Source organism: Aquarana catesbeiana, linkage group LG05 (assembly GCF_042186555.1).
Source record: "Aquarana catesbeiana isolate 2022-GZ linkage group LG05, ASM4218655v1, whole genome shotgun sequence".
Taxonomy (NCBI): Eukaryota; Metazoa; Chordata; class Amphibia; order Anura; family Ranidae; genus Aquarana; species Aquarana catesbeiana.
This window is the reverse complement of record NC_133328.1, coordinates 637,977,170-638,003,855: the sequence shown is the minus strand read 5'-3', so window position 1 is coordinate 638,003,855 and position 26,686 is coordinate 637,977,170. Positions and strand designations below refer to the sequence as shown.

At 45.6% G+C, this 26,686-nt stretch overlaps 1 protein-coding gene across 1 annotated transcript in view; it reads left to right on the top strand.

The window, feature by feature from the left end:
* Positions 1-9,688: 9,688 nt before the first annotated feature.
* Positions 9,689-26,686, top strand: part of LOC141145599 (cytochrome P450 2C29-like) — a 76,467-nt gene continuing 59,469 nt past the window's right edge. The window contains exons 1-2 of the mRNA XM_073632425.1: positions 9,689-9,794; positions 18,100-18,284. Of these exons, the coding sequence (XP_073488526.1) occupies positions 18,105-18,284 (180 nt within the window). The 5' untranslated portion in view covers positions 9,689-9,794; positions 18,100-18,104. The remainder of the gene's footprint in view (positions 9,795-18,099; positions 18,285-26,686) is intronic.

Genomic DNA, 26,686 nt, shown 5'->3' with positions numbered 1-26,686 from the left:
GTTTTAAAACTGCGTCACAGAGCTGGAACTGAAAGTAGGCAAACTCTACAGCGATCATCATTAACATAGTAAAGTCTCTCCTGTGATATCCTACTGGGTGGGACTGACCTGCAGCATCCCGTCAAAGACACCCCCTCGTTGCATACCGTTACTAGGGGCAACAGTAGACATCCACAACTCCGTTCACTGCATTAAGCAGGATTAATAAAGTCAAACATTTTTTTTTCTTCTCTAAAAATGCAGTGTACAATGCCCGCGCCATGCAAAGCGCTGGACATATTTGTAATCCGGAGCGCGATCGCTCGCTGTGGTTGTCACGGTAATAGCACATGGTTACAGTCACTGTTTGCAGGGTTTATCGTGGTGGTGAGTGTCCATTAAGACAACTGAGTGCAAGGGCGTGATGGCAGCGCTGATCCTGGGCGGTTGCTATGGACAACAGCACTTGGCGACAAGTTTGAATTCGGTTGCTATGGCCAATGGCATGTGGCAAAAGTAAATTTTAAGAGCAAACATAGTCTTTTCCTCATTGTACCCCAAACTTGGTAAAACAGGCAAAGTCCCCCCTGGCTTTTAGCGGTTGCTAGGGGTGACGGCCAGCAGGGACACCACTTTCACTTCTTGCTGGCTTACCCGGCTCCAGTGGCTTGGACATCAGGGTGAGCAGCTGGGCCTGACCGTGGCCTCGAGGAGCAATTGATGCGCTGGGTCCTGGGATAGTCCCCGAGGCAAGGGCAGCAGGCTCCGGCATAACTCTGGTGATGGCAGGTGGGCTCTGGGCATCACTCCCAGCCGGGATAGCAACATTCTTATCCCAATCAACTTGCAGGATCCATGGTGGTAGAGTTGGAGGGACAACCTCGAACAGATGCTCTCCACAGCGTCCACAGACGATCCAAGACCTCAACTGCATGGTCAGGCCAGAACACTTTTCACAAATTAGTCCCAGAGACTCGTAGCCTTCAGCCATATACAAGGCAAGCTGGCCCCTGCGGTGTATACCGCACTCCGGTGTCAGGACAGGTTTCACGTCGCTAGGACCGAAACAGACACCGGGAGGATACTTTCTCCAACCCGCCATTTCACTCACGAACTGCGCCATCTTTCTCTTCAACCCACAATCAGACACACGTGGCAGCACTTCCTTATCCTCCTGTGCAGAGCGGGAACTCCTCCCCCTGCCAACGGATTGGTGCAAATGTTCTCTGGGAACGGTGGCACCCGCCTTCTTCATGCTGTGGCGTGCCAAAACTGTACTGGTGTCCATTTTGGAGTCTGTATTAACACTCACAGCGCTGGCTGGAACTGTCAAAAGACCAAGCTGATTCTTTCCCCTGAGCAATGAAACTTGTTAGTTCTTCCCCACATTGATAGTACACATGACAACACAGTCTGTAAGAAGGGTAAAGGTTACTTGCCACCTTCTAATGGAGCCAGACGGAGTCCCAGTGGAGCCGAAGCCGGTTGCTATGGGCGACTGCTGCAAGGACAAAGCCTTAGCCCCATGTTGGGCGTCAACTGTAGCAAGGTCTCCAGTCTCCATCAGTCTAGTGAGAACCTCCAGGGCCAGAGATAGCTAACATCCTTCTGTATGTAAGTGGGTTGTGAGGCATAGTGGGTGCAAGGTGGATAAAGTTATTGGGCGCCAGACACTTCTTCAATGCAAAAGAGATATTTATTTCCCTTTTATGAGGGGAAGAGGGTTAGGCCCAGAACAACTTTGAGTAATTGCAAGTTCAATTAGCAGACTTCAATAGGAAGGCAGCCGTCCAGGGAAAGGCCTCTAGCAAGAAGCCACATCTGCACGTGCAGGAATGCTGTCTCCTATGGCAACAGTCTTTAAGAGTTCTTTCACCTTCACTACAACTTCTCCTTGTAGTTCTTCAGCCCACTGAGCTCCCGATCTCTCATTAGACCCGCTGATTCACTGTCACTGAATCCCTTGAGCTCCTCCAATCTTCACGGTGGTATCTTCCTCATGCGTCACCCCCACCTCTCTGCTGGGTCCCTAGCTTGGCACTCCCGATACTTCTCAAGCTTCACCCCACTGGCCTGCTCGGTCCCTGGCTTGACACGCAAGGCTGCTCCGCAAGCGTCACCTGACTTGATCACCGCCTGAAGTTTCCCGATTCTCCACCGTGCCCGTTCGGTGAGAATACTGCTCTGGTACTTGCTTCAGTTACTCGCTGTGGTCCCTGGTAATAAGGTTTTTGGCCCCTTAGTGGCGACAGCTTCCCCTCTACCACTGACCATGACAGATTCTCCAGCCGGCAGAACCGTCACTTCTGGTTGGACTGCAAGCCACAATCCCAACCCTGTGCTTCTCTCTTGCTTCTGGATAGGCCCTCAGACAGCCTAGCAGCCAGATGCCCCCAGGATAGGCCCAATCTCCAGCCTAGCAGCCCAGGGCACATGACACATGTCCACCCAGACAGCCGTCCAGGTGGCACAGAACACAAATCACCTGACTCCACCCAAATATATAGGCTCTCCCAGCAGGCCAAGGGATTCAAGAAAACCCCTGCCCATTGGCTGAGATACCCCCATATACCCATAACCTGACCTTGAGTTGCCCTCCTCATATCTAGTACCACCAAGTACCCGGCCACCTAGTGGTAGAAGAGAAAAGTGTAACAAGGCCAAACTTAGGGAGACATTAATAGATCTCTCTAGCACCCATACCTCTACCAATAAGTAGGTGGTAGTATAGGGTTTTTACTAGTTAGTCTGTCAGCACAGGTAAATTTAGGCAGGCCTATGCTTTGAGCTAGGCCTGTCTGTTTTGATCTTGGGTCAGGGAGTGGTTAGTGTAGCAGTGGGTGTGACCACCTGTGCTCTAGTTCTGAGGCGCCCCCCCTGCTTCCAGGGAGAATGTTCTGGAAGAGGGGCAGGGCCTAGAACTGGAGTGGCAGGCAGCTCATGTGGGAGCCCTGACCAATCCCCAATTGGTATTGGCAGGGGGCGGGCCTCCTATATAAGCAGAGATAACATGCCACTGGGAGTTGTCGGCCGGTTGAAGTGGAGAATGGAATACTAGACAGCAGATGTAAAAATAAATTGTAGCGCTAGAAACACACAAAAGATATTAATAATAAATAAAATTCAAAGTACATATAGCCGTAATGTCCCAGAAAAAGCAAATATGTGATCCAAAGGAGCAAAAAAGTCCACAATGAGAATGGATAATCCGTATATCAATTTTGTCTGCTTCTCAACCTTCAGCTGGTATATCATCAATTTAAGCGAGTAGATAAAATACGCTTACCAGAGAAGTTGGATTCTACTGCCATGAGCATAGAATCAATGGAGCTTAATGCCACCCAGGGTGAAGTGGTGAAGTGTTGGAGGCAGAGGTAGAGCCTCTCCCGGGCCAGGACATCCCCTCTCTACCAACAGGAGCAGAGCCGAAAAATGGGTTCCAGAAAACGTGGTGGTTTCTCAGTTCACCAGGGTATATGGAAAAAAGAGAAGAGATGCTTCCACATAGTATAACTTCTGGGTGTTTTTATTCATAAAAAACCACGATACATATATAAAAAATGTGATCACAAAGATAGAATAAAAAGCAGTGTATAGGGTCTGTAAAAAGCCGCCCTACGCGTTTCGGTCCAATGACCTTCAACAGGGGCATAAGGGACCCTCATAACACTGCCCAAATTTATAAAATACTGTATGTCATCTAAAATAGTCAAGACCAATAGGCTGTAAGTAAACGAACAACAATGGATACCATTGGACCCAGGGAACATCACCTGTTGCAGTATGTCACGCCCCCTAAGAGTATCCAATCAGTTAACTTATGGCATAATATTTACTATATCTTCTGGACCAATATAAATGTAGTATTTCTCTATGTCTATATCCAAGCCTGTGGCTGCAGTGGGCGTCCTCGTGTAAAAAACCGGGAACACTGTTCAACGTATGCGTGCGACGTCAGTGGCTAAGAATGTGCGGGCCGTGCAGGAGGGTTGCCTGGCAACTGTACACGCTGTATCCCGAAAAGCCCGTGAACTCGGGAGGCGTGCCTGCACGGCCGTCACCTGAGGTGAAATGCTGGAAGTATGCGGACTGCGCAGAAGGGTTGCCTGGCAACCCTGCATGTGACCGCCCGAAAGCCCGCGAACACGAAGAACATGTCCACGCGGCCTCCCGTAATACCAAGTTGTCCATCATGTGATGACTGACGTCATTCACGTATGGACGCTCGGGATAGGTTGCTAGGCAACTAGATCACGGGGCCAGGAATGCTTGCGAGCCTGAAGGAGATGCCCGCATGGCCATCACATGACCCTAAACAATCCGTCATGTGATGACTAGCAAACACTGGAGACAAGTTGCCAGGCAACAAAGACCCAGTGTCAGGAAAGTCCGCAATGGTGCGGACGTGCCTGCACTGTAATCGCCTATTCTGGAAAGATCTCACATTTGATAACTGACGTGAATCAATATTTGAGAGTACGCTGGTGGGCTAGAAAGGATGGCTTCGTGGAAAGGGCGCCCTGACTAAAAAACCTGATGTTCCTTGAAGGGTAAAAAAAGGGCATACACAAAATAATAAAGTGAGAATGTGAAATAAAATAAAATGAAATAAAAATCCTATTTATTAAATGTGTAAATGAAATATGTAATGATGATTAAAAAAGGTGACGATTTGAATAAATAAAAATGGGGTGATATGGGTTAAACTAACCCAACTCACTGGGCCCCATAGAAATGTAATAATAGTGATGTGGGTCATGACCCTAGGGTCAAGAATGAAAGCGTTTTATGGGATAGATTAAATGTGGGTGAGTCATATTAATGAACGGTGCATGTGTAATGTGGCACGTGAGAAGAAAAAAATGTATATGGATGTGTGAAGATGTATACAGAGTCATATAAAAAGTATACGATCCTGTATAAAAAAAAAAAAAAAAGTGGTGATGATGAAGTGTACAATGAGGTGAATAAATAAAATTTGTGAAAAAGATGTATTATGAAAGATTGATAAACGAGTTCAGATCCCATTCCACATTGAGTCCAAAAGGAAAATAAGATCTGAGCTGGTATATCCAGTACGTCTCAAGCTTACGGTCTGTTCCACGCAGCCAGTTTTTACGTTTGCGTCGTAATTGCTCCCAAATTAATGATTATTATGCTCAATCTCAGATATTGAAGGATAGATTTATAGCTAAGGGGTACAATGCAGGAGAACTTGATGCAGAGATTAATCGAGTGTCACAGATAGATAGGAATTTGACACTCACAGAACGTCCTTCTGATACCTCTAATTCCAGAGCTAAATGGTCGTTTTTTACTACATATTCCACCCAGTTTAAAGAAATAAAGGCTATTTTTAGAAAACACTGGAAAGTACTTAAGAGTGATAGATTCCTAGGTTTTTTTTTTTTTTTTTTTTTTTATACAGGATCGTATACTTTTTATATGACTCTGTATACATCTTCACACATCCATATACATTTTTTTCTTCTCACGTGCCACATTACACATGCACCGTTCATTAATATGACTCACCCACATTTAATCTATCCCATAAAACTCTTTCATTCTTGACCCTAGGGTCATGACCCACATCACTATTATTACATTTCTATGGGGCCCAGTGAGTTGGGTTAGTCTAACCCATATCACCCCATTTTTATTTATTCAAATCGTCACCTTTTTTAATCATCATTACACATTTAATAAAGAGGACTTTTATTTCATTTTATTTTATTTCACATTCTCACTTTATTATTTTGTGTATGCCCTTTTTTTGCCCTTCAAGGAACATCAGGTTTTTTAGTCAGGGCGCCCTTTCCACGAAGCCATCCTTTCTAGCCCACCAGCGTACTCTCAAATATTGATTCACGTCAGTTATCAAATGTGAGATCTTTCCAGAATAGGCGATTACAGTGCAGGCACGTCCGCACCATTGCGGACTTTCCTGACACTGGGTCTTTGTTGCCTGGCAACTTGTCTCCAGTGTTTGCTAGTCATCACATGACGGATTGTTTAGGGTCATGTGATGGCCGTGCGGGCATCTCCTTCAGGCTCGCAAGCATTCCTGGCCCCGTGATCTAGTTGCCTAGCAACCTATCCCGAGCGTCCATACGTGAATGACGTCAGTCATCACATGATGGACAACTTGGCATTACGGGAGGCCGCGCGGACATGTTCTTCGTGTTCGCGGGCGGTCACATGCAGGGTTGCCAGGCAACCCTTCTGCGCAGTCCGCATACTTCCGGCATTTCACCTCAGGTGACGGCCGTGCAGGCACGCCTCCCGAGTTTGCGGGCTTTTCAGGATACAGCGTGTACGGTTGCCAGGCAACCCTCCTGCACGGCCCGCACATTCTTAGCCACTGACGTCACACGCATACGTTGAACAGTGTTCCCGGTTTTTTACACGAGGACGCCCACTGCAGCCACAGGCTTGGATATAGACATAGAGAAATACTACATTTATATTGGTCCAGAAGATATAGTAAATCTTATGCCATAAGTTCACTGATTGGATACTCTTAGGGGGCGTGACATACTGCAACAGGTGATGTTCCCTGGGTCCAATGGTATCCATTGTTGTTTGTTTACTTACAGCCTATTGGTCTTGACTATTTTAGATGACATACAGTATTTTATAAATTTGGGCAGTGTTATGAGGGTCCCTTATGCCCCTGTTGAAGGTCATTGGACCGAAACGTGTAGGGCGGCTTTTTACAGACCCTATACACTGCTTTTTATTCTATCTTTGTGATCACATTTTTTATATATGTATCGTGTTTTTTTATGAATAAAAACACCCAGAAGTTATACTATGTGGAAGCATCTCTTCTCTTTTTTCCATATACCCTGGTGAACTGAGAAACCACCACGTTTTCTGGAACCCATTTTTCGGCTTTGCTCCTGTTGGTAGAGAGGAGCTGTCCTGGCCCGGGAGAGGCTCTACCTCTGCCTCCAACACTTCACCACTTCACCCTGGGTGGCATTAAGCTCCATTGATTCTATGCTCATGGCAGTAGAATCCAACTTCTCTGGTAAGCGTATTTTATCTACTCGCTTAAATTGATGATATACCAGCTGAAGGTTGAGAAGCAGACAAAATTGATATACGGATTATCCATTCTCATTGTGGACTTTTTTGCTCCTTTGGATCACATATTTGCTTTTTCTGGGACATTACGTCTATATGTACTTTGAATTTTATTTATTATTAATATCTTTTGTGTGTTTCTAGCGCTACAATTTATTTTTACATCTGTTTTCCCTTTTTGTCATATGGTTTTGGGTTTTCTTCTTTTTTTTGGGTAGCGCATTAATCATCCCCTTTTACATTAATTCTAGACAGCAGCAGGAGGGCACCCCCATCTGGGGGGGGTGCGCCGATCGCAGGAGGAGGCCCGGGGAGAACTGTGAAGGAACTTTGCCTCTACACGGTCTTTGGCAATGTCCTCATCTTTACACGGTCATTGATGGGGAATTCCTGGAGCAGAGGGGCAGGTGAAGTTGTCGGAATGTATGGTCCAGTTAGGTTCTCCATCAAGGACTCGGGGCAGAGAAAGGTTGGTGAGTGTACCACAGTGGAGGGCTGGATGTGCCAGGAAGTCTGTTAGGGAACTTCACTTCTACACGGTCATTAGTGAAGTCCTCATCATTACAGGTCAATGATGAGGAGTCCTGGATCAGAGGAGAGACTGTGGGGAGTTGTGTCAAATTGATGTGGCCTGAGGGCACAGGATTTGCAAGCAGGGCTAGCTGAGAACAGTAGTCCACCGCTCAGTATGTGCTTTTAATCTACTAGGCCTCCATGGAGAGGTACTGCAGGCCTCTGGCCCAGTAGCAGCGAGCAACCAGAGCCTGCATGAGGAACTATTCAGAGTGGGTCCTTTTTGCTTAAAGAAGAAGCTGTGATATTACACTAATAACTACAGTATAAGTTTGTGCAGGAGGAAGAAAGGATTTCTGGGAACATCACCCTTACACGGTCAAGAGTGATGTCCTTATCCTTACACGGTCATGGGTGAGGAAGTTCTAGAAGCAATAGACTGCTGGAGTTAAACAGAGGAGGAGCAATAGTCTGCATGGTGATGCAGGGAAAAGACTGTAATGCCCAGTACACACAATCGGAATTTCCGTCGGAAAAACCTTGGATGGTTTTTCCGACAGAATTCCGCTCAAGCTTGCCTTGCATACACACAGTCACACAAAAGTTCTCGGAACTTTCGACCGTCAAGAACGCGGTGACGTACAACACTACGACGAGCCGAGAAAATGAAGTTCAATGTTTCCAAGCATGCATAGGAATTTTGCGCGTTGAAATTGCTATTTCCGATATTTCCGAATTTCCGATAGGAACTTTTTCTGTCGGAAAAATAGAGAACCTGCTCTCAATCTTTTGCTGGTGGAAATTCTGTCAGCAAAAGTCCGATGGAGCATACACACGGTCGGAATTTCTGACCAAAAGCTCTCATCGGACTTTTACTGGTGGATTTTCCAATCATGTGTACGGGGCATAATTGTTAAAACGTGTACATCAACCCTTCAGAATCAAACTATGTGCTAATCTGTAAACAAATCTCTAAGTATGATGGCAAAGTGAATTATTCTTTGGGCATCCCATATACCCCTTTCTCCCAACCAAGTTATACCCCTCAATAAACAAAAACAAAACACAGCAAATGACTTTTCATTGTCTCTGCAAGTGATATATGGGATTCTGGCAGCGGGGTGATATGGTGGATGTTTGTTACTAGTGGCAACTACACTGCTACATCTCTAACAATCAACCAGGATAACTGCTCCTGGCAAGTAAATTTGTGGGGAGCATTCCATCTAAATTCCAGGGTGCTACATTTACATTTTTTTTTTTGGATCTTTATTATAGCAAAAAGTAAAAAATATTGTTTTGTTTTCAAAGTTGTCTGTCTTTTTTTGTTTATAGCGCAAAAAATAAAAACCGCAGAGGTGATCAAATATCACCAAAAGAAAGCTCTACTTGTGGGGAAAAAAAGGACATAAATTTTGTTTGGGTATAACATCGCACAACTGCACAATTGTCAGTGCCGTATCGCAAAAAATGGCCTGGTCATTAAGGGGGCAAATTCTTCCGGTCCTTAAGTGGTTAAAATGCATGGTTGTCCCTTTTATGAATAAGAAAATAATTAAGTATTTGCTGTTGGCCTGGTATAATAATACTATAGGACTGGTATGAAATTATTTCCAGGGCTGGATTTTATTCCCAGACCGACCCTGCTGAGTTCTGCAAGCAAGTTTTGTGCAGAAAGCGGAAGAGGATTGTATATATGGAGTGTAAACAGTTGTGTTCCTGAAGAGTTCTTTTGCTGAAATGTCAAGTGGGTATCCCGTAATACCCCTATTTCTATGCAAGTTCAATACCCCTAATAAACAAAAAAAAAAAACAAAGTTGCTGGACTGTTTCTTGACTCAAGGTGTGCCTGGCTGTGCAGGGTGGAGGATCCCTATTCACCAACGGCTCCTATGGGGGTAGCGCTGATTGGATGATGGAAGTCAGCAGAGCTTCTGCTCATTTACTAAGCTCTGGAGCAACTGCTCTCACTGAATGCAATTGCCCTTTGCAAAGAGCACAGTCTATTTGCTTTTAGTAAATCAACCCGTGTCTTCATGGACTCATGGTTTAATCATTAGCATAGATCTATAGGGAGGATTTCTAACAACCAATCCACAGCGAAGAGCTCCACTGAGCACAGTCAGGTTTGTTCAAACCAAGTAACGGAGATACAGAGGAAGTACTGACTGTTCAGAGTCTCCAGGGGTCCCTCCTCTACTAAAGAACAAGTAAGGATAATGGGGTTCTCTATGGGAGGGGACCATGCTGTACTTACTACTATAGAGTCCGGTGCATTGAGTTGCTGATGCAGGGCCGGTGCTACCACTAAGCAAACTAGGCAGCCGCCTAGGGTGCACTGCTGCCTAGGGTGCCCGGCCACTGGTGTTACTACTCTCTGCAGCAAGCAACTAAATCTCAGTGTCAGCAGGCAGCCGCCGCTCCGTTCGCACATAGTGTCAGAGGCGCAACGCTGGTGGAGGACTGTGTCCCGACTCCCGAATGAATGGAAGCAAGCAAACATTCATTGATTGGTACTGGTAGGCTGCACTGATGTGCGCTGGTAGGCTGCATTTGATGGGCACTGGAAGGCTGCATTGATGGGCGCTGGGGAGGCTGCATTTGATGGGCGCTGGTGAGGCTGCATTGATGGGCGCTGGTGAGGCTGCATTTGATGGGCACTGGTGAGGTTCCTTTTTTAGGCTTTGGTGAGGCTGCATTGATGGGTGCTGGTGAGGCTACATTGATGGGTGCTGGTGAGGCTGCATTTGATGGGCACTGGTGGGCTGCATTGATGTGCACTGGCAGGCTGCATTGATGGGCGCTGGTGAGGCTGCATTGATGGGCTCTGGTGAGGCTGCATTTGATGGGCACTGGTGAGGCTGCATTGATGGGTGCTGGTAAGCTGCATTGATGGGCGCTGGTGAGGCTGCATTTGATGGGCTCTGGTGAGGCTGCATAGATGGGTGCTGGTGAGGCTGCATTGATGGGTGCTGGTGAGACTGCAAAGATGGGTGCTGCTGAGGTTGCATTTGATGGGCTCTGGTGAGGCTGCATTGATGGGCGCTGGTGAGGCTGCATTTGATGGGCACTGGTGAGGCTGCATTGATGGGTGCTGGTGAGGCTGCATTGATGGGTGCTGGTGAGGCTGAATTGATGGGTGCTGGTGAGGTTGCATTTGATGGGCTCTGGTGAGGCTGCACTGATGAGCGCTGATGAGGCTGCATTTGATGGGTGCTGGTGAGACTGCAAAGATGAGTGCTGCTGAGGTTGCATTTGATGGGCTCTGGTGAGGCTGCACTGATGGGTGCTGGTGAGGCTGCATTTGATGGGCGCTGGTGAGGCTGCACTGATGGGTGCTGGTGAGGCTGCATTTGATGGGTGTTAGTGGGGCTGCATTGATGGGTGCTGGTGAGGCTGCATTGATGGGCGCTGGTGAGGCTGCATTTGATGGGTGCTGGTGAGGCTGCATTGATGGGTGCTGGTGAGGCTGCATTGATGGGTGCTGGTGAGGATGCATTGATGGGTGCTGGTGAGGTTGCATTTGATGGGCTCTGGTGAGGCTGCACTGATGAGCGCTGACGAGGCTGCATTTGATGGGCACTGGTGAGGCTGCATTCATGGGCGCTGGTAAGCTGCATTGATGGGTGCTGGTGAGACTGCAAAGATGGGTGCTGCTGAGGTTGCATTTGATGGGCTCTGGTGAGGCTGCACTGATGGGTGCTGGTGAGGCTGCATTTTATGGGCGCTGGTGAGGCTGCACTGATGGGTGCTGGTGAGGCTGCATTTGATGGGTGCTGGTGAGGCTGCATTTGATGGGTGCTGGTGAGGCTGCATTTGATGGGTGCTAGTGGGGCTGCATTGATGGGTGCTGGTGAGGCTGCATTGATGGGCGCTGGTGAGGCTGCATTTGATGGGCACTGGTGAGGCTGCATTGATGGGTGCTGGTGAGGCTGCATTGATGGGTGCTGGTGAGGCTGAATTGATGGGTGCTGGTGAGGTTGCATTTGATGGGCTCTGGTGAGGCTGCACTGATGAGCGCTGATGAGGCTGCATTCATGGGCGCTGGTAAGCTGCATTGATGGGCGCTGGTGAGGCTGCATTTGATGGGCTCTGGTGAGGCTGCATTGATGGGTGCTGGTGAGGCTGCAAAGATGGGTGCTGCTGAGGTTGCATTTGATGGGCTCTGGTGAGGCTGCACTGATGGGTGCTGGTGAGGCTGCATTTGATGGGCGCTGGTGAGGCTGCACTGATGGGTGCTGGTGAGGCTGCATTTGATGGGTGCTAGTGGGGCTGCATTGATGGGTGCTGGTGAGGCTGCATTGATGGGCGCTGGTGAGGCTACATTTGATGGGCACTGGTGAGGCTGCATTGATGGGCACTGGTGAGGCTGCATTGATGGGTGCTGGTGAGGCTGCATTGATGGGTGCTGGTGAGGTTGCATTTGATGGGCTCTGGTGAGGCTGCACTGATGAGCGCTGATGAGGCTGCATTTGATGGGCACTGGTGAGGCTGCATTCATGGGCGCTGGTAAGCTGCATTGATGGGCGCTGGTGAGGCTGCATTTGATGGGCTCTGGTGAGGCTGCATTGATGGGTGCTGGTGAGGCTGCACTGATGGGTGCTGGTGAGGCTGCACTGATGGGCGCTGGTGAGGCTGCACTGATGGGCGCTGGTGAGGCTGCATTGATGGGTGCTGGTGAGGCTGCATTGATGGGTGCTGGTGAGGCTGCACTGATGGGTGCTGGTGAGGCTGCATTTGATGGGCGCTGGTAGGCTGCATTTGATGGGCGCTTTATTAAAAAGGTGGGGTATACATGGGCAGGGCAAAGGGGGTGGAGTCAAGGGGGGGGGCGGCAAAATGAGGTTTCGCCTAGGGTGTCAAAAATCCTTGTACCAGCCCTGTCCTGATGGCACTCAATTTATCACTTTAAGTGTGTCCATTTATTGTGTATACCTCCAATCACGTGTGAGGTCTCCATTAAATCTCTTGAAGGGGAATTGTAGTCTTTGTAATGCTTTGTCTTTATACATACAGTGCATGTAACAGATCAGCTGTATATAATCTTATCATTGCATGACAATGTCTTACTTATCCATATATCTGTACAGTTTGTACATGGAATGTGGACATGTCTACTCATTTCATAGACAGGCTGCTCCTTATATCTCACTGTAGGTCCCGTGAAGGCAGGAGGCCATTGGGACTGAGATAAATTCCTCTTTCTTACCCATCTCATACCAGCTTTTCTCTTGTCACCCCCCCCCCCCATCTAGCCAATACAAATGTATTATGTTGGGTTGGTGGACCTGAGTGGAGATGCTCCCTCAAACAGACGTTGGTCAAGTAATTGACACATTATGGGGCATTATGGAGCTCCCTATGTGGGGTAACGTTAAGGTTTCCTGGAGCTGACTTTTAACCACTTTAAAGCGGAGCTCCACTCAAAAGGAGAAGCACCGCTTATCTGCCCCCCCCCCACCTCCGGTGCCATATTTGGCACCTTTCAGGGAGGGAGCGGTACCTGCTTTTGACAGTACCCGTTCCCACTTCCAGGTAATCTCACCGCGGCGAGATCGACTGGAAATACGGTCCCCCTCCTCCTTCCCCCACCGGCGGGCCATTCACAAAGTGCAGCGCACTCCACGCACGCGCAGTCGGGAACCGGATGTGAAGCTGCAAGGCTTTATTGCCAGTTTCCCTTACAAGTAATGGTGGCAGCACCCGAAAAAAAATCGGCTGAGGTGAAGACACAGCTGGATTCCTGGACAGGTAAATGTCCTAATATTAAAAGTCAGAAGCTACAGTATTTGTAGCTGCTGACTTTTAATTATTTCTGAAGGAGCCGGGAGCTTCTCTTTAAGCTCCGGAAGGTTTTACCCCCTTCATGACCAGGGCATTTTTTGCTATTCAGCACTGCGCTCATTTAATTAAGGCAATTGAGCAGTCATGCAATACTGTACGCAAATTATATTTTTCTCACAGAAATAGAGCTTCCTTTTGGTGGTATTTGACCACCAATGGATTTTTTTTTGCTTTATAAATGAAAAAAGACTAAAAATGTAAAAAAAAAAAAAAAAAATATTTTCTACTTTTTGTCATGAAACGTATCCAATAAAATCAAATTTCATCATAAATGAAGGCCAAAATGTATTCTGCTACAGGTCTTTGGTAAAAAAAAAATCTAATCAGTGTATATTATTTAGTCTGTAGGTAAGTTATAGCATCCACAAAATATGATATAGATAGATAGATAGATAGATAGATAGATAGATAGATAGATAGATAGATAGATAGATAGATAGATAGATAGATAGATAGATAGATAGATATGAAAATTGATCAATCGTTCCTTGACCACCTTAAAATCACCGGACAGTACAAATACCCCCCATTTAGGCGTTTAGTAAGAGACACGATTTTTGAAATTCTAATTTTTTGTCCTAATTTTTTGGAAAATAAGGAAATTACGTAAAATTTGTTTTTCCTTCACATTTTTTTTTTACCTGCCATCACCACCGCACTACAATGTCATGATATGACTGGTGTGACGGTGATCAGGGACACTGACTGGTGACAGCATCTTAACCACTTACCTACCGCACTATAGCTAAATGACAGCTACAGCATGGTCGTCCAGTTCTGGGAGGATATCATATGACTTCCTCCCAGAACTGTGCCTCCCCGTGCGCCCGTTGTGTGCTCTGTGATCGCTGTGTCCTTCAGCTGATCACAGATCGGGGTAAAGGGCCAATCACAGCAACTCTTTACAGTCCAATTACAACTGATCATGATGGAAACACACTTGCCAGTTATCGGCATTCCTTTTCTCACGCTGACAGCATGAGGAGAGGAGAGAAATGGTAACCGGCTAGTGTGAAAGAGGACATCTGCACTGGTCATCAGGACACTGATCATCAGTGTCCTGATGATCAGTGCATCCCCAACAGTGGCCACCAGTGATGCCAATGAGTGCCCACCAGTAGTGCCCATCAGTGCTGCAAATCAGTACCAATCAGTGCCCATCAGTGCTGCCAATCAGCGCCCATAGGTGCTGCAAATCAGTACCAATCAATGCCCATCACTGCATTCAGTCAGTGCCCATCAGTGCTGCCAATCAGCGCCTATCAGTGCTGCAAATCAGTACCAATCGGTGCCCATCACTGCATTCAGTCAGTGCCCATCAGTGCTGCCAATCAGCGCCTATCAGTGCTGCAAATCAGTACCAATCAGTGCCCATCACTGCATTCAGTCAGTGCCCATAAGTGCTGCCAATCAGTACCAATCAGTGCCCATCAGTGCTGCAAATCAGTACCAATCAGTGCCCATCACTGCATTCAGTCAGTGCCCATCAGTGCTGCCAATCAGCGCCCATCAGTGCTGACAATCAGTGCCTCGTCAGTGCTGTCTATAAGTGTCCATTAATATCATCCATCAGTGCCGCCTATCAGTATCCATAAGTGCCGCTCATCTGTGCCCATCAGTGCTGCCTATTGGTGCCCACCAGTGCCACCTATCACTGCCCTTTAGTGCCACTTCACCAGCGCACATCAGTGAAGGAGAAAATTTTCCGTTTGCAAAATTTTATAACAGAAACTAAGAAAAAAAAACTTTTTTTTTTCAAAATTTCTGGTCTTTTTTCATTTGTTTAGCAAAAAATAAAAAACTCAATGGTGATTAACCATTTGCCGACTGTGACACGCAGATTTACTGTGGCACAATGGCTCTCCTGGGTGAAATCCTGTACGTCCTGCCCGTTTTCGGCCTACAGAGGGCACGCACGCATGGCCGCCACACAGCGGGGAACCCGGTGCGCATGGCAGGATCACCGCTGGCCACGAGCGATCGCGTGCACGAGCGCCAGCAAGGGGATTTGTGTGTGTAACCACACAAATCCCTGTGCTGTCAGAGGAGAGGAGACATGTCGTTTCTTCCACAAATATGTAGAAGAATATATATCGGCCTAAACTGATGAAGAAATTTGTTTTTTTTTTAAAACTTTTTAGGGATATTTATTATAGCAAAAAGTAAAAAAATATTGGTTTTCTTTTCAAAATTGTCGCTCTATTTTTTTTTTTTTTTTTGTTCATGGCACAAAAAGTAAAAACCGCAGAGGTGATCGAATACCACCAAAAGAAAGCTCTGTTTGTGGGTAAAAAAAGGGCGCAAGTTTCATTCGGGTACAGCGTCGAACGACCGCGCAATTGTCAGTTAAAGCGACGCAGTGACAAATTGTAAAAAGGGCTCTGGTCAGGAAGGGGGTAAAATCTTCCGGGGCTGAAGCGGTTAAATGCCACCAAAAGAAAGCTCTATTATGTGTGAGAAATATGATAACAATTTTGTATGGGTGCGGTGAGCTGCATGATCGCGCAACTGTCATTCAAAGTGTGACATTGTTTTTTTTATTTTTTTACTATTTTTTTTCTAAATACTTTCATCAGAGTAGTTCATTTTTGCCATAGCTGTGAATACTAGTGATTTGTAATCTGTAATTTTGGCTACAGCCAGGGGCGGACTGACCATTCGGGCCCTCGGGCACTGCTCGAGGGCCCCTTGCCACTAAGGGGCTCCATCAGGATTGCCGGCCTCAATAAAACCAGGGACAGTATGTAAAAATCTGTGTTTTGTTTTTTTTTAAATCCCAAGATTATAGCTGCCCCGCCTCTCCAGTACCTTTTCAGTGTGTGTGTGTATTCTGTGTGTGTATTCTGTGTGTGTATTCTGTGTGTGTATATTGTGTGTGTACTGTGTGTGTATATTGTGTGTGTACTGTGTGTGTATATTGTGTGTGTATATTGTGTGTGTATACTGTGTGTATATTGTGTGTGTACTGTGTGTGTATATTGTGTGTGTATATTGTGTGTGTGTGTGTATACTGTGTGTGTATATTGTGTGTGTATATTGTGTGTCTGTGTGTATTCTGTGTGTGTATATTGTGTGTGTATATTGTGTGTGTATACTGTGTGTGTATATTGTGTGTGTATATTGTGTGTGTATATTGTGTGTCTGTGTGTGTATACTGTGTGTGTGTGTGTATACTCTAATGCCCCGTACACACGGTCGGATTTTCCGATGGAAAATGTCCGATCGGAGCGTGTTGTCGGAAATTCCGACCGTGTGTGGGCTCCATCGGACATTTTTCATCGGATTTTCCGACACACAAATTTGGAGAGCAGGAGATAAAATTTTCCGACAACAAAATCCGTTGTCGGAAATTCCGATCGTGTGTACACAAATCCGACACACAAAGTGCCACGCATGCTCAGAATAAATTAAGAGATGAAAGCTATTGGCCACTGCCCCGTTTATAGTCCCGACGTACGTGTTTTACGTCACCGCGTTTAAAACTATCGGATTTTCCGACAACATTTGTGTGACCGTGTGAATGCAAGACAAGTTTGAGCCAACATCCGTCGGAAAAAATCCTAGGATTTTGTTGTCGGAATGTCCGATCGATGTCCGACCGTGTGTACGGGGCATAAGTGTGTATATTGTGTGTATATTGTGTGTCTGTGTGTGTATACTGTATGTGTGTGTATACTGTATGTGTGTGTATACTGTGTGGCCCCATAATCTATTGCCTGGGGGACCCCATAATCTCCTATTGCCTAGGGGCCCCATAATCTTCTCCTATTGCCCGGGGGCCCTATAATCTCCTATTGCCCGGGGGCCCCATAATCTTCTCCTATTGCCCGGGGGCCCCATGAGTTGTCAGTCTGCCCCTGGCTACAGCTGATCACATGGTACAGGGTGCTGTGATTGGCCCAGGTACCATGTGATAGCTGTGGGCCAGTCATTGCTCACTAGCAAAGCTGCTATAGATCATAACAGTTTTGTTGGCATTGTGATCATGTAATCGCATAGCATAGAGATTACATGACCACTGGGCCCCCGAGTATTCCGCTGTACAGGCACAATGGCGTACGGGTACAGCTTCTCACAATGTGCATTAGAAGATGCTGCCTATAACATAGAGCCCCCGCCTCATTTCCTGGCTGGAGGACATCCAGCATCATCTAGCCAAGGGGTGTCAAACTGGCGGCCCACCAGCTGTTGCAGAACTACAAGTCCCATCATGCCTCTGCCTGTGGGAGGTCTCTAGCCCTTTCCTCGGCAGCCTGACTATACCTGGCCTGCTCCTTCCATTCGTTCGATCACTGCTATCACCAGGGCTGAGGGCCCTTGAAGGAGTACTGGGGCAGGGGTGCCGTGATGGGTTTTTTTTTTAAGGAAGCTATGCACAGCACCCTGCCGGCCCCTCCCACCAGCCATGATCTGTCTGCTTTGCATAGAAAAGCGCAGAGACCCAGGGATTACATAATTTGGTCCAAAATAAGGTATGTAATGTAAGGTTTTATTTAAAAATGTGATGTTGATGAAGAAGGAGGAACCAGGGAGGGCAGAAGATAAGCAGATTAAACTTCAGCTTTAACTGAGTCAAAGTCATGTATCAGTTAGTCAATGTGCAGAGGTGGGCTGTACAGCGGGAGGAATAACTGACCTCTGTCATAGTTGGTATCTGTCTATCTCTTCCAGGAAAAATGGGATTCTCCACAATCCTCGCTCTGTTGGTCACCGTCCTCCTCACCCTCCACTTTGTCCTATCATGGTGGAGACATCACAGGCGGTACAGGTCACTGCCCCCCGGACCCACCCCGCTGCCCTTCCTGGGGACCCTGAAACATATGAATCTGCGAATTGCCGATAAAAGCTTCACCTTGGTAAGTGACCTCTGCGATCGAATCCAGCTTCTGAGATACTGTTTATGCAAAATGTGTTTCCTGCACCCGATGAAGATACATTTCCATCTATAGCAGCAGACATGGACCGCTCCGCAGTGAGCATCCAGTGGGGTCCCAGTGTCCAGCACAGGCATTTATAGCTGGCAAATTTTTAGGTAGCAAGCTTTCCTTTAAAAAGTAGAACCAGATAATATAACAGTGATGTCACCACGATGACACGGGTAGGCTTCGCCCCACACCATCCCAAACACCCCTCTATTGGTACTTTAAATCAAAGCAGAAGGTGTTGGGAAGCAGAAGAGTCACACCGCTGGTTGATGAATCTAAAAATTTGTATATGGTATTATAAATCCAAAATACCAATCTCAACACATCATTTCAGGGATTATAAAGCACCCCCAACCCCCCACCCCCCACCTCCTTCATCAGAGCTGAAAGCATGTCATTATGATGAGAACATTATAGATGTAAAAATAAAGATAAAAGAGCTAACAGGCTTGAATATCTTTTTTTTTAGACCAGGGGTCTCCAAACTTTCTAAACAAAGGACCAATTTACTCACCTTAAGGCTTTTTGGGGGCCGGACTATTGCCAATGGGAGTAGAAAAGGTCCTGATGTCAGTGGAAAAATACAATGCCTCATCGTTGGTGTCATTGGGAGGAAATTTGCACCATTATTGGTGTCATTGGGAGGAATTGTGCCCTATCGTTGGTGTCATTGGGAGGAAATTTGCACCATTATTGGTGTCATTGGGAGGAAATTTGCACCATTATTTGTGTCATTGGGAAGAAATTTGCACCATTATTGGTCTCATTGGAAAGAATTGTGCCCTATTGTTGGTGTCATTGGGAGGAAATATGCACCATTATTGGTGTCATTGGGAGGAAATTTGCACCATTATTGGTGTCATTGGGAGGAATTGTGACCCTTCATTGGGGTCAGTGGGTGGGGATCATGCTCCATTGTTGGTATCAGTGGATGAAATAGTGCCCCAACTGGTTCCCAAGTCCTATTTTAAAACCTTTTGCCGTGTACACACGGGCGGACTTTTGGGCATCAAAGGTCCAACGGTCTTTCCGACTGACTTTCGACGGACTTTTGACGGACTTCTGATGGACTTTCATACGAATGGACTTGCCTACACACGATCACACCAAAGTCCGACAGATTCATACATGATGACGTACGACCGGACTAAAAACAGGAAGTTGGTAGCCAGTAGCCAATAGCTGCCCTAGCGTCGGTTTTCGTCCATTGGACTAGCACAGTGTTTCTCAACTCCAGTCCTCAAGGCGCACCAACAGGTCATGTTTTCAGGATTTCCCTCAGATGAAACAGCTGTGGTAATTACTAAGGCAGTGAAACTGATCAAATCACCTGTGCAAAATAGTGGAAATCCTGAAAACATGACCTGTTGGTGCGCCTTGAGGACTGGAGTTGAGAAACACTGGACTAGCATACAGACGAGCAGATTTTTGGACCGGACTCGAGTCCGTCGGAAAGATTTGAAACATGTTCCAAATCTAAAGTCCGTCTGATTTTCGACCGGAAAAGTCCGATGAAGCCCACACGCGGTCGAATTGTCCGACGGATTTGTCCAGTCAGACCAGTCCCCTCGAAAAGTCCGCCTGTGTGTACATGGCATTAGATTCCCAATTTAGTTCATTTATATAGGCCCAGCAAAGAAGAAAGCTTAAAGCGGAGTTCCGGATAAATATATATATATATATTTTTATTTTTTTTATTGATCCGAGCATTATTCATTTTTTAACTAAAAATCGATTATACATGGTAAATTGTGGAGCTTTCTAAAATACACATTTATTACTTACAATTCTCTCCCTCCTGTTGTGGCCGTTGCCATCATGATTGTGGGCATGTGAAGCCCAATCGATATATCTTCCTGGATAAGCTTTGGAGAGGTGCATGCTGGGTTACCAGCATGCACCTCTCCATCTCGCGCATGCGCGATTCACCGGCGGCCGTAGCGCCGATTGTTTCTAAAGTTGCCATAACAATGGGCGGCAATGGAGGAAGGTCCCGCACCGTTGTTACGGCAACATAGATGAACACATCTCGGCGCTGTGATCCGCCCAAAATGGCGTCATTTCCTGTCAGGAAATAACGCGATTTTTGATCACAGTACTGCCCACAGACAGGCAAGGGAGGAAGTGAAGAAGAGCTCCACGGACCAGGAAGTGGCAGATTAAGAGGACTACATAGCAACAGGGCGATTCTGGTAAGTATAAAAAAAATTTCCTCCAAATTTTTTTTATAGGTTTAAAGGAGTCTGATTATAAAAAAAAAAAAATTTCAGGGTGGAACTCCGCTTTAAGTCCATTGCTTTGCAACGCCCTAAGGTGGAAGCGGGTATGGCACTCCCGAACGTATATTATTATTTTCTAGCAGGACAGTTACATCCTTTGTCTGACCGGCTGATACCTGTGTTGCCCACCGTGGTAGAGTCACATCTAGCTCATGTCCTCTAACTGAACAACTTGCTGATTGCACTGAAGGCTCCAAAGATAGTTTTAGCAAAAGTGTGTCTGCCGATATTAAACCTAGCAGGGTTGGTATGGAGGGGAGTCTAAACGTATTGCCAGGTTCAGCGACATGGAGGCTGCACCTCCTACATGGCGCAACCCTATGTTCTCCCAATTGCAGAATCTTGCAGATTACAAAAACAAAAAGGATTACATACCTTGGCAGACGTCTACTCTGGTACTGTTCTTATGTCTTTTGAGGATTTGCGGCGGAGATTTGATCTCCACCGTACAAACTTCTTTAGATACCTTCAATTTAGGTACGTGCTGCAAGCTCAGTTTGGCAACAGCATTTTTAAATTCTCAAACTACCCTCTCATAGGCATATTAAAATGACAGGGCCCCAGAGGTCTCAATTCAGAGATTTATACCTACCTTTCTTCCAACCGCCACTGTTAGCAATACTCCATTGACGGTGCAATCTAAATGCCTTCAAATCATACCAGATTTATCAGAAAACGACTGGGAAGAGGCTTGTTCCTCACATGGTGTCACCAGCTATTAACAATAAATGGACTCAACTATATATGATACACCAGTCTTCTCTCACACCGATAAGGCTGCACGCTATGCATCGCATACCCATCTCAAATTATGTTGGATGTAATACCACAAAAGCTGATTTTGTATATCTAATTTGGGTATGCCCTGCCATATCCCGCTACTGGAAATAAAGGAAGAAAGTGCGTATTGCCGATATTAAACCTAGCAGGGTTGGTATGGAGGGAGTCTAAACGTATTGCCAGGTTCAGCGACATGGAGGCTTAACCTCCTACATGGCGCAACCCTATGTTAGATGTAATACCACAAAAGCTGATTTTGTATATCTAATTTGGGTATGCCCTGTCATATCTCGCTACTGGAAATAAAGGAAGAAATGGCTGAGCATCGATTGAAATCCAAAATGTCGTTTATTGATCACCAAGATGACATCAAAGTACACCAACACACAGGTCTTGTAGACGCGTTTCGCACAGTACAGTTGTGCTTAATCATTACCTAAATGATGTAATGATTAAGCACACAATACTGTGTGAAACGCGTCTACAAGACCTGTGTGTTGGTGTCCTTTGATGTCATCTTGGTGATCAATATTTAAAGAAGGAAACCATCCAAGTAGATCATATAAGTTGCCACCATCCCTAGATATAGAGAATACAAAAAACCCCAAAAAGGTAAATGGGACTTTGAAGGCAACAGAGTATTAACAAAAAAGGATCATTTACTGAATACAAAAAACAAGAAAAAATATACAAAATCACAATAAGCATATAGACATAAAAATGAAAGATTGTAATAATAATAGAACCACTACATACAAGGATATGAAGTGGCCATGGTGTTTGTGCAGTCTTTCAGCTGTGTGGAAGACTGCACAAACACCATAACCACTTCATATCCTTGTTTTTAGTGGTTCTATTATTATTACAATCTTTCATTTTTATGTCTATATGCTTATTGTGATTTTGTATATTTTTTCTTGTTTTTTGTATTCAATAAATTATCCTTTTTTGTTAATACTCTGTTGCCTTCAAAGTCCCATTTACCTTTTTGGGTTTTTTTTATTCTCTTTGTGATCAATAAACGACATTTTGTATTTAAATTGATGCACAGCCATTTCTTCCTTTATCTACTTACCCACGGAGGCGGGGCCGGGGCTAGCACTTGGTTGGACATTCCTATCCGGCACTAATTAACCCACCTGGAGCAGTGAGTCCTTCATTCTTGTCAAGCATCTCGCCACTGGAAACAGGTGACAGATCTTTTATCCAATGTTTTGTCAATACCTGTACCCTGCACTCCTAGAATTTGCCTCTTAGGTATTTTAGATGAGGAGCAGTGGCAGAGATATTTAAAGAGTCTTGATGAAAGAGACGTTGTCACTGCCCAGAAAGGCTCTCAAATGGTTTCAACCCAATCCTCCATCTGTCCAAGCATGGATTCAGATGGTGAAACTAGTATATGAACATAGAAGGTGCCCTAAGACTTATAATAACGTATGGGATGTGTGGTGTTCCTCCACCCATAATATCTCCAGAAATTAAGAACACTTATGTTGCTGGGTCCACTGATCTAAGTGTGTGGTGTATCTGACATGTTAGAACTTCACCCTCCATCCGCGGGTTCTATGTACCTAGTGGTATATTCTAGACCAGGGATATGCAATTAGCGGACCTCCAGCTGTTGCAGAACTACAAGTCCCATGAGGCATAGCAAGACTCTGACAGCCACAAGCATGACACCCAGAGGCAGAGGCATGATGGCACAGCTGGAGGTCCGCTAATTACATATCTCTGTTCTAGACATATTCTTTGTGTATTTTTATTATTATGATCCAAGCGAAGCTGTATCTGTATTCTTCAATACTTTGTTACATGACGATTTATTTGTATTTTGTATACCATTGTGCTTCCGTGAAGCATTTTGTTCAATATGTCAAATGTTCTGCATATCCGTCAATAAAAAGTGTTAAAAAAAATATAAAATAGTGCCCCAAGGGCCGGATAAAAGCAAGCAAAGGGTCGCATCTGGCCCCCAGGCCGCAGTTTGGAGCCCACTGTTCTAGACTATCGTATTTTATCACTGCCTTTTAGGAAAATAATGTCAAAATTTCGAACATACAAGTCAAAGTAAAAAAGATTTAAAAAAAAAAAAGTTCAAAGCTATGTATTTATGTTTATACATACGATCAGTTATATTCATATTCACCTTTATTCTTATGTCTATAATTTTATCAGAATAATGAGACTGTTTACATATTCTTTGTCTACTATATATTCTTTTAGCCCTGATGAAGGGGGTACATTATAACTCCAATAACTCCATTAAAAGTGTTGGCTTGTTATTTTTAAATATATTGAAATAATTTTTTTTTTTAACTCCAAAACTCTTGTCGGGGACATCCTGTTTTTGTACAGCTTCTGGACTTTACTCAAGGTACCTTCAAGGGCCTTTCATTCAATCTTCCTATAGGACTATTCACACACCGGACACTTTATTAGGTCTCCCTTGCTAGTACCGGGTTGGACCCCCTTTTGCCTTCAGAACTGCCTTCATTCTTCATGGCATAGATTCTACAAGGTGTTGGAGACGTTCCTCAGAGATTTTGCTCTACAAGGTGTTGGAGACGTTCCTCAGAGATTTTGTTCTACAAGGTGTTGGAGACGTTCCTCAGAGATTTTGCTCCATAGTGACATGATAACATCACACAGTTGCTGCAGATTTGTTGGCTGCACATCCATGATGCCAATTGGATTGGATGAGATGTGGTGAGTGTGGAGGCCATTGGAGGACAGGGACCTCATTGTCCAGTGGTGAGATGATTGGAGCTTTGTGACATGGAGCATTATCCTGCTGGAAGGAGCCATCAGAAGATGGGGACACTGTAGTCATAAAGGGATGGACATGGTCAGCAACAATACTCCGGTAGGCCGTGGCATTTAAACGATGCTCAATTGGTACTAAGGGGCCCAAAGTGTGCCAAAAAAATCTCCCCCATACCATTACACCCCCACCACCAGCCTGAACCGGTGAAACAAGGCAGGATGGATCCATGCGCCAAATTCTGACCCCACCATCTGAATGTCTCAGCTAAATCCAGACTCATCAGACCGGGCAACGTTTTTCCAATCCTCTATTGTCCAATCTTGGTGATCCTGTGCCAATTGTAGCCTCAGTTTCCTGTTCTTAGCTGACAGGAGTGGCATCCGGTGCGGTCTTCTGCTGCTGTAACCCATCTGCTTCAAGGTTCTATGTGTCATGCGTTCAGAGATGGTATTCTGCATACCTTGGATGTAACGAGTGGTTATTTGAGTTACTGTTGCTTTTCTATCATCTGGAACCAGTCTGCCCATTCTCCGCTGACCTCTGACATCAACAAGGCATTTTCCTCCACACAACTGTTGATCACTGAATATTTTTTTTTTTTCCCAATAATAAGGCATCCTCAGAGGATTATTAGGACGAAACGTCAGGACAGGCTCTGCTTATCCAAACGCTTTTAATGTCTTCTCAAATGTGAGTGACCATTTTAGCATTTTCAATAAATGTTTTACATCTAAACGCAATCACACTATGTGGCCCAATTTTTTCTCCTTTTGCTATATGTCACACTGAGAGGAACTGCTCACGAATTCCGGTTGCTATTCATATGGTGGATACTCACTGATGTCACAATCGTCACGGATCCACATCCCATTCGGTCTAGATTGGAAGTCGTGGTTGCTGTACCTCCTTGGGTGCGTTACACCAAAAGCTTGGTTGACTCATCAGTCATACGCCTTGTTGGGTTCAACCTGTCTGGTAGGCCTCTTTCCTTACGGTGGTGGATTATCCACACAGACAACCAGTTCACACTCATTTATAGTCACCATTTTGATGTTATACATGGACTATATGCACTTTATATACACTATCACTGTTGATCTACACTTTAACAATATTGTGGTTTAATAATTTTATTGTATTTGCACTTATATATACTCCAATTTCCCATTGGGATATCTTCACAGTTTTTTTCATTGCATTAGCGCTGCACTATACTATCTTATTTGGTTTACTTTTTCACAGATGTGCTGGCAGCTATTATTTTTTGTTTAAGACAGCGCGGTTTCTTTCACATTTTTTATACAGCACTGATAAGCTGCACACATGGGCACTGGTGGGTACTGATGAGGCTTCACTGATGGGAACTGATAAGCTGCACTGATGGGCAATAATGAGGCTACGCTGATAGGCACTGATGAGGCTGCACTGACGAGGTGGCACTGATGAGCACTGATAGGCTGCATTGATGGGCATTGATGAGGCTGCACTGATGGGCACTGGTGGGCACTGATGAGGTTACACTGATGGGCACTGATAAGTTGCACTGATGAAGCTGCACTGATAGGCACTGGTGGGCACTGATGAGGCTGCACTGATAGGCACTGATGGGCACTGATGAGGCTGCACTGATGGGCACTGATAAGCTGCACTGATGGGCAATAATGAGGCTACGCTGATAGGCACTGATGAGGCTGCACTGACGAGGTGGCACTGATAGGCTGCATTGATGGGCATTGATGAGGCTGCACTGATGGGCACTGATGATCAGTGTAAACAATCTACTGACAGATTTGCTGGTTAGTGGCTCTCCTTTCCTCCCACAGACACAGCGTGTTAGGAAAGGACTGCCAATAACTGTCACGTCTGTTTGCATGTGATCAGCTGAGATTGGACACAGCTGATCACATGGTAAAGGGCCGCTGTGATTGTCCCTTTATCGTGATCTGTGATCAGCGGTGTCCAAAAGACACAGCGGTCACTGAGCGCACCTCATGCGCACCGTAGGGGGGGCGGGGTTCCGGGAAGACATCAATAGACGCCCTCCCAGAACTAGCCGATTTTGCTGTAACTGTCTTTTGGCTATAGCACAGTCGGCAAGTGGTTAACAGAAACATGCGCTGTTCACAGTATTGTATCTGCTGTAACACTTCTGACTTATAAGAAACTGTTAATACACCCTTCCACACCAGATAGGAATATGACAGAATTTAAAATATAGTAGCGCAGAAGAGAAGGATTCTTTAATTTCTGGTTTAGGGTATTAGAGTTTAAGCTTTATTCTTTTAGATATTGTTTAATAAAAGAATTCCCAATAAATAATTTAGGGTTAAAGTGGCTGTAAACCCACCACTCAACCAGTATAAACTAATGGCACAGTATTAATGTATATATACATGCAAGTCTCCTGCATGTATCCCTACCCTGCAAATGTCACTCCCTTAAGTAGTAGGAGCCCTACAAAACTCTGGAATCGGTGGGTGGGTCTCTTTGTCGGAGCTCGGTGGGCGGAG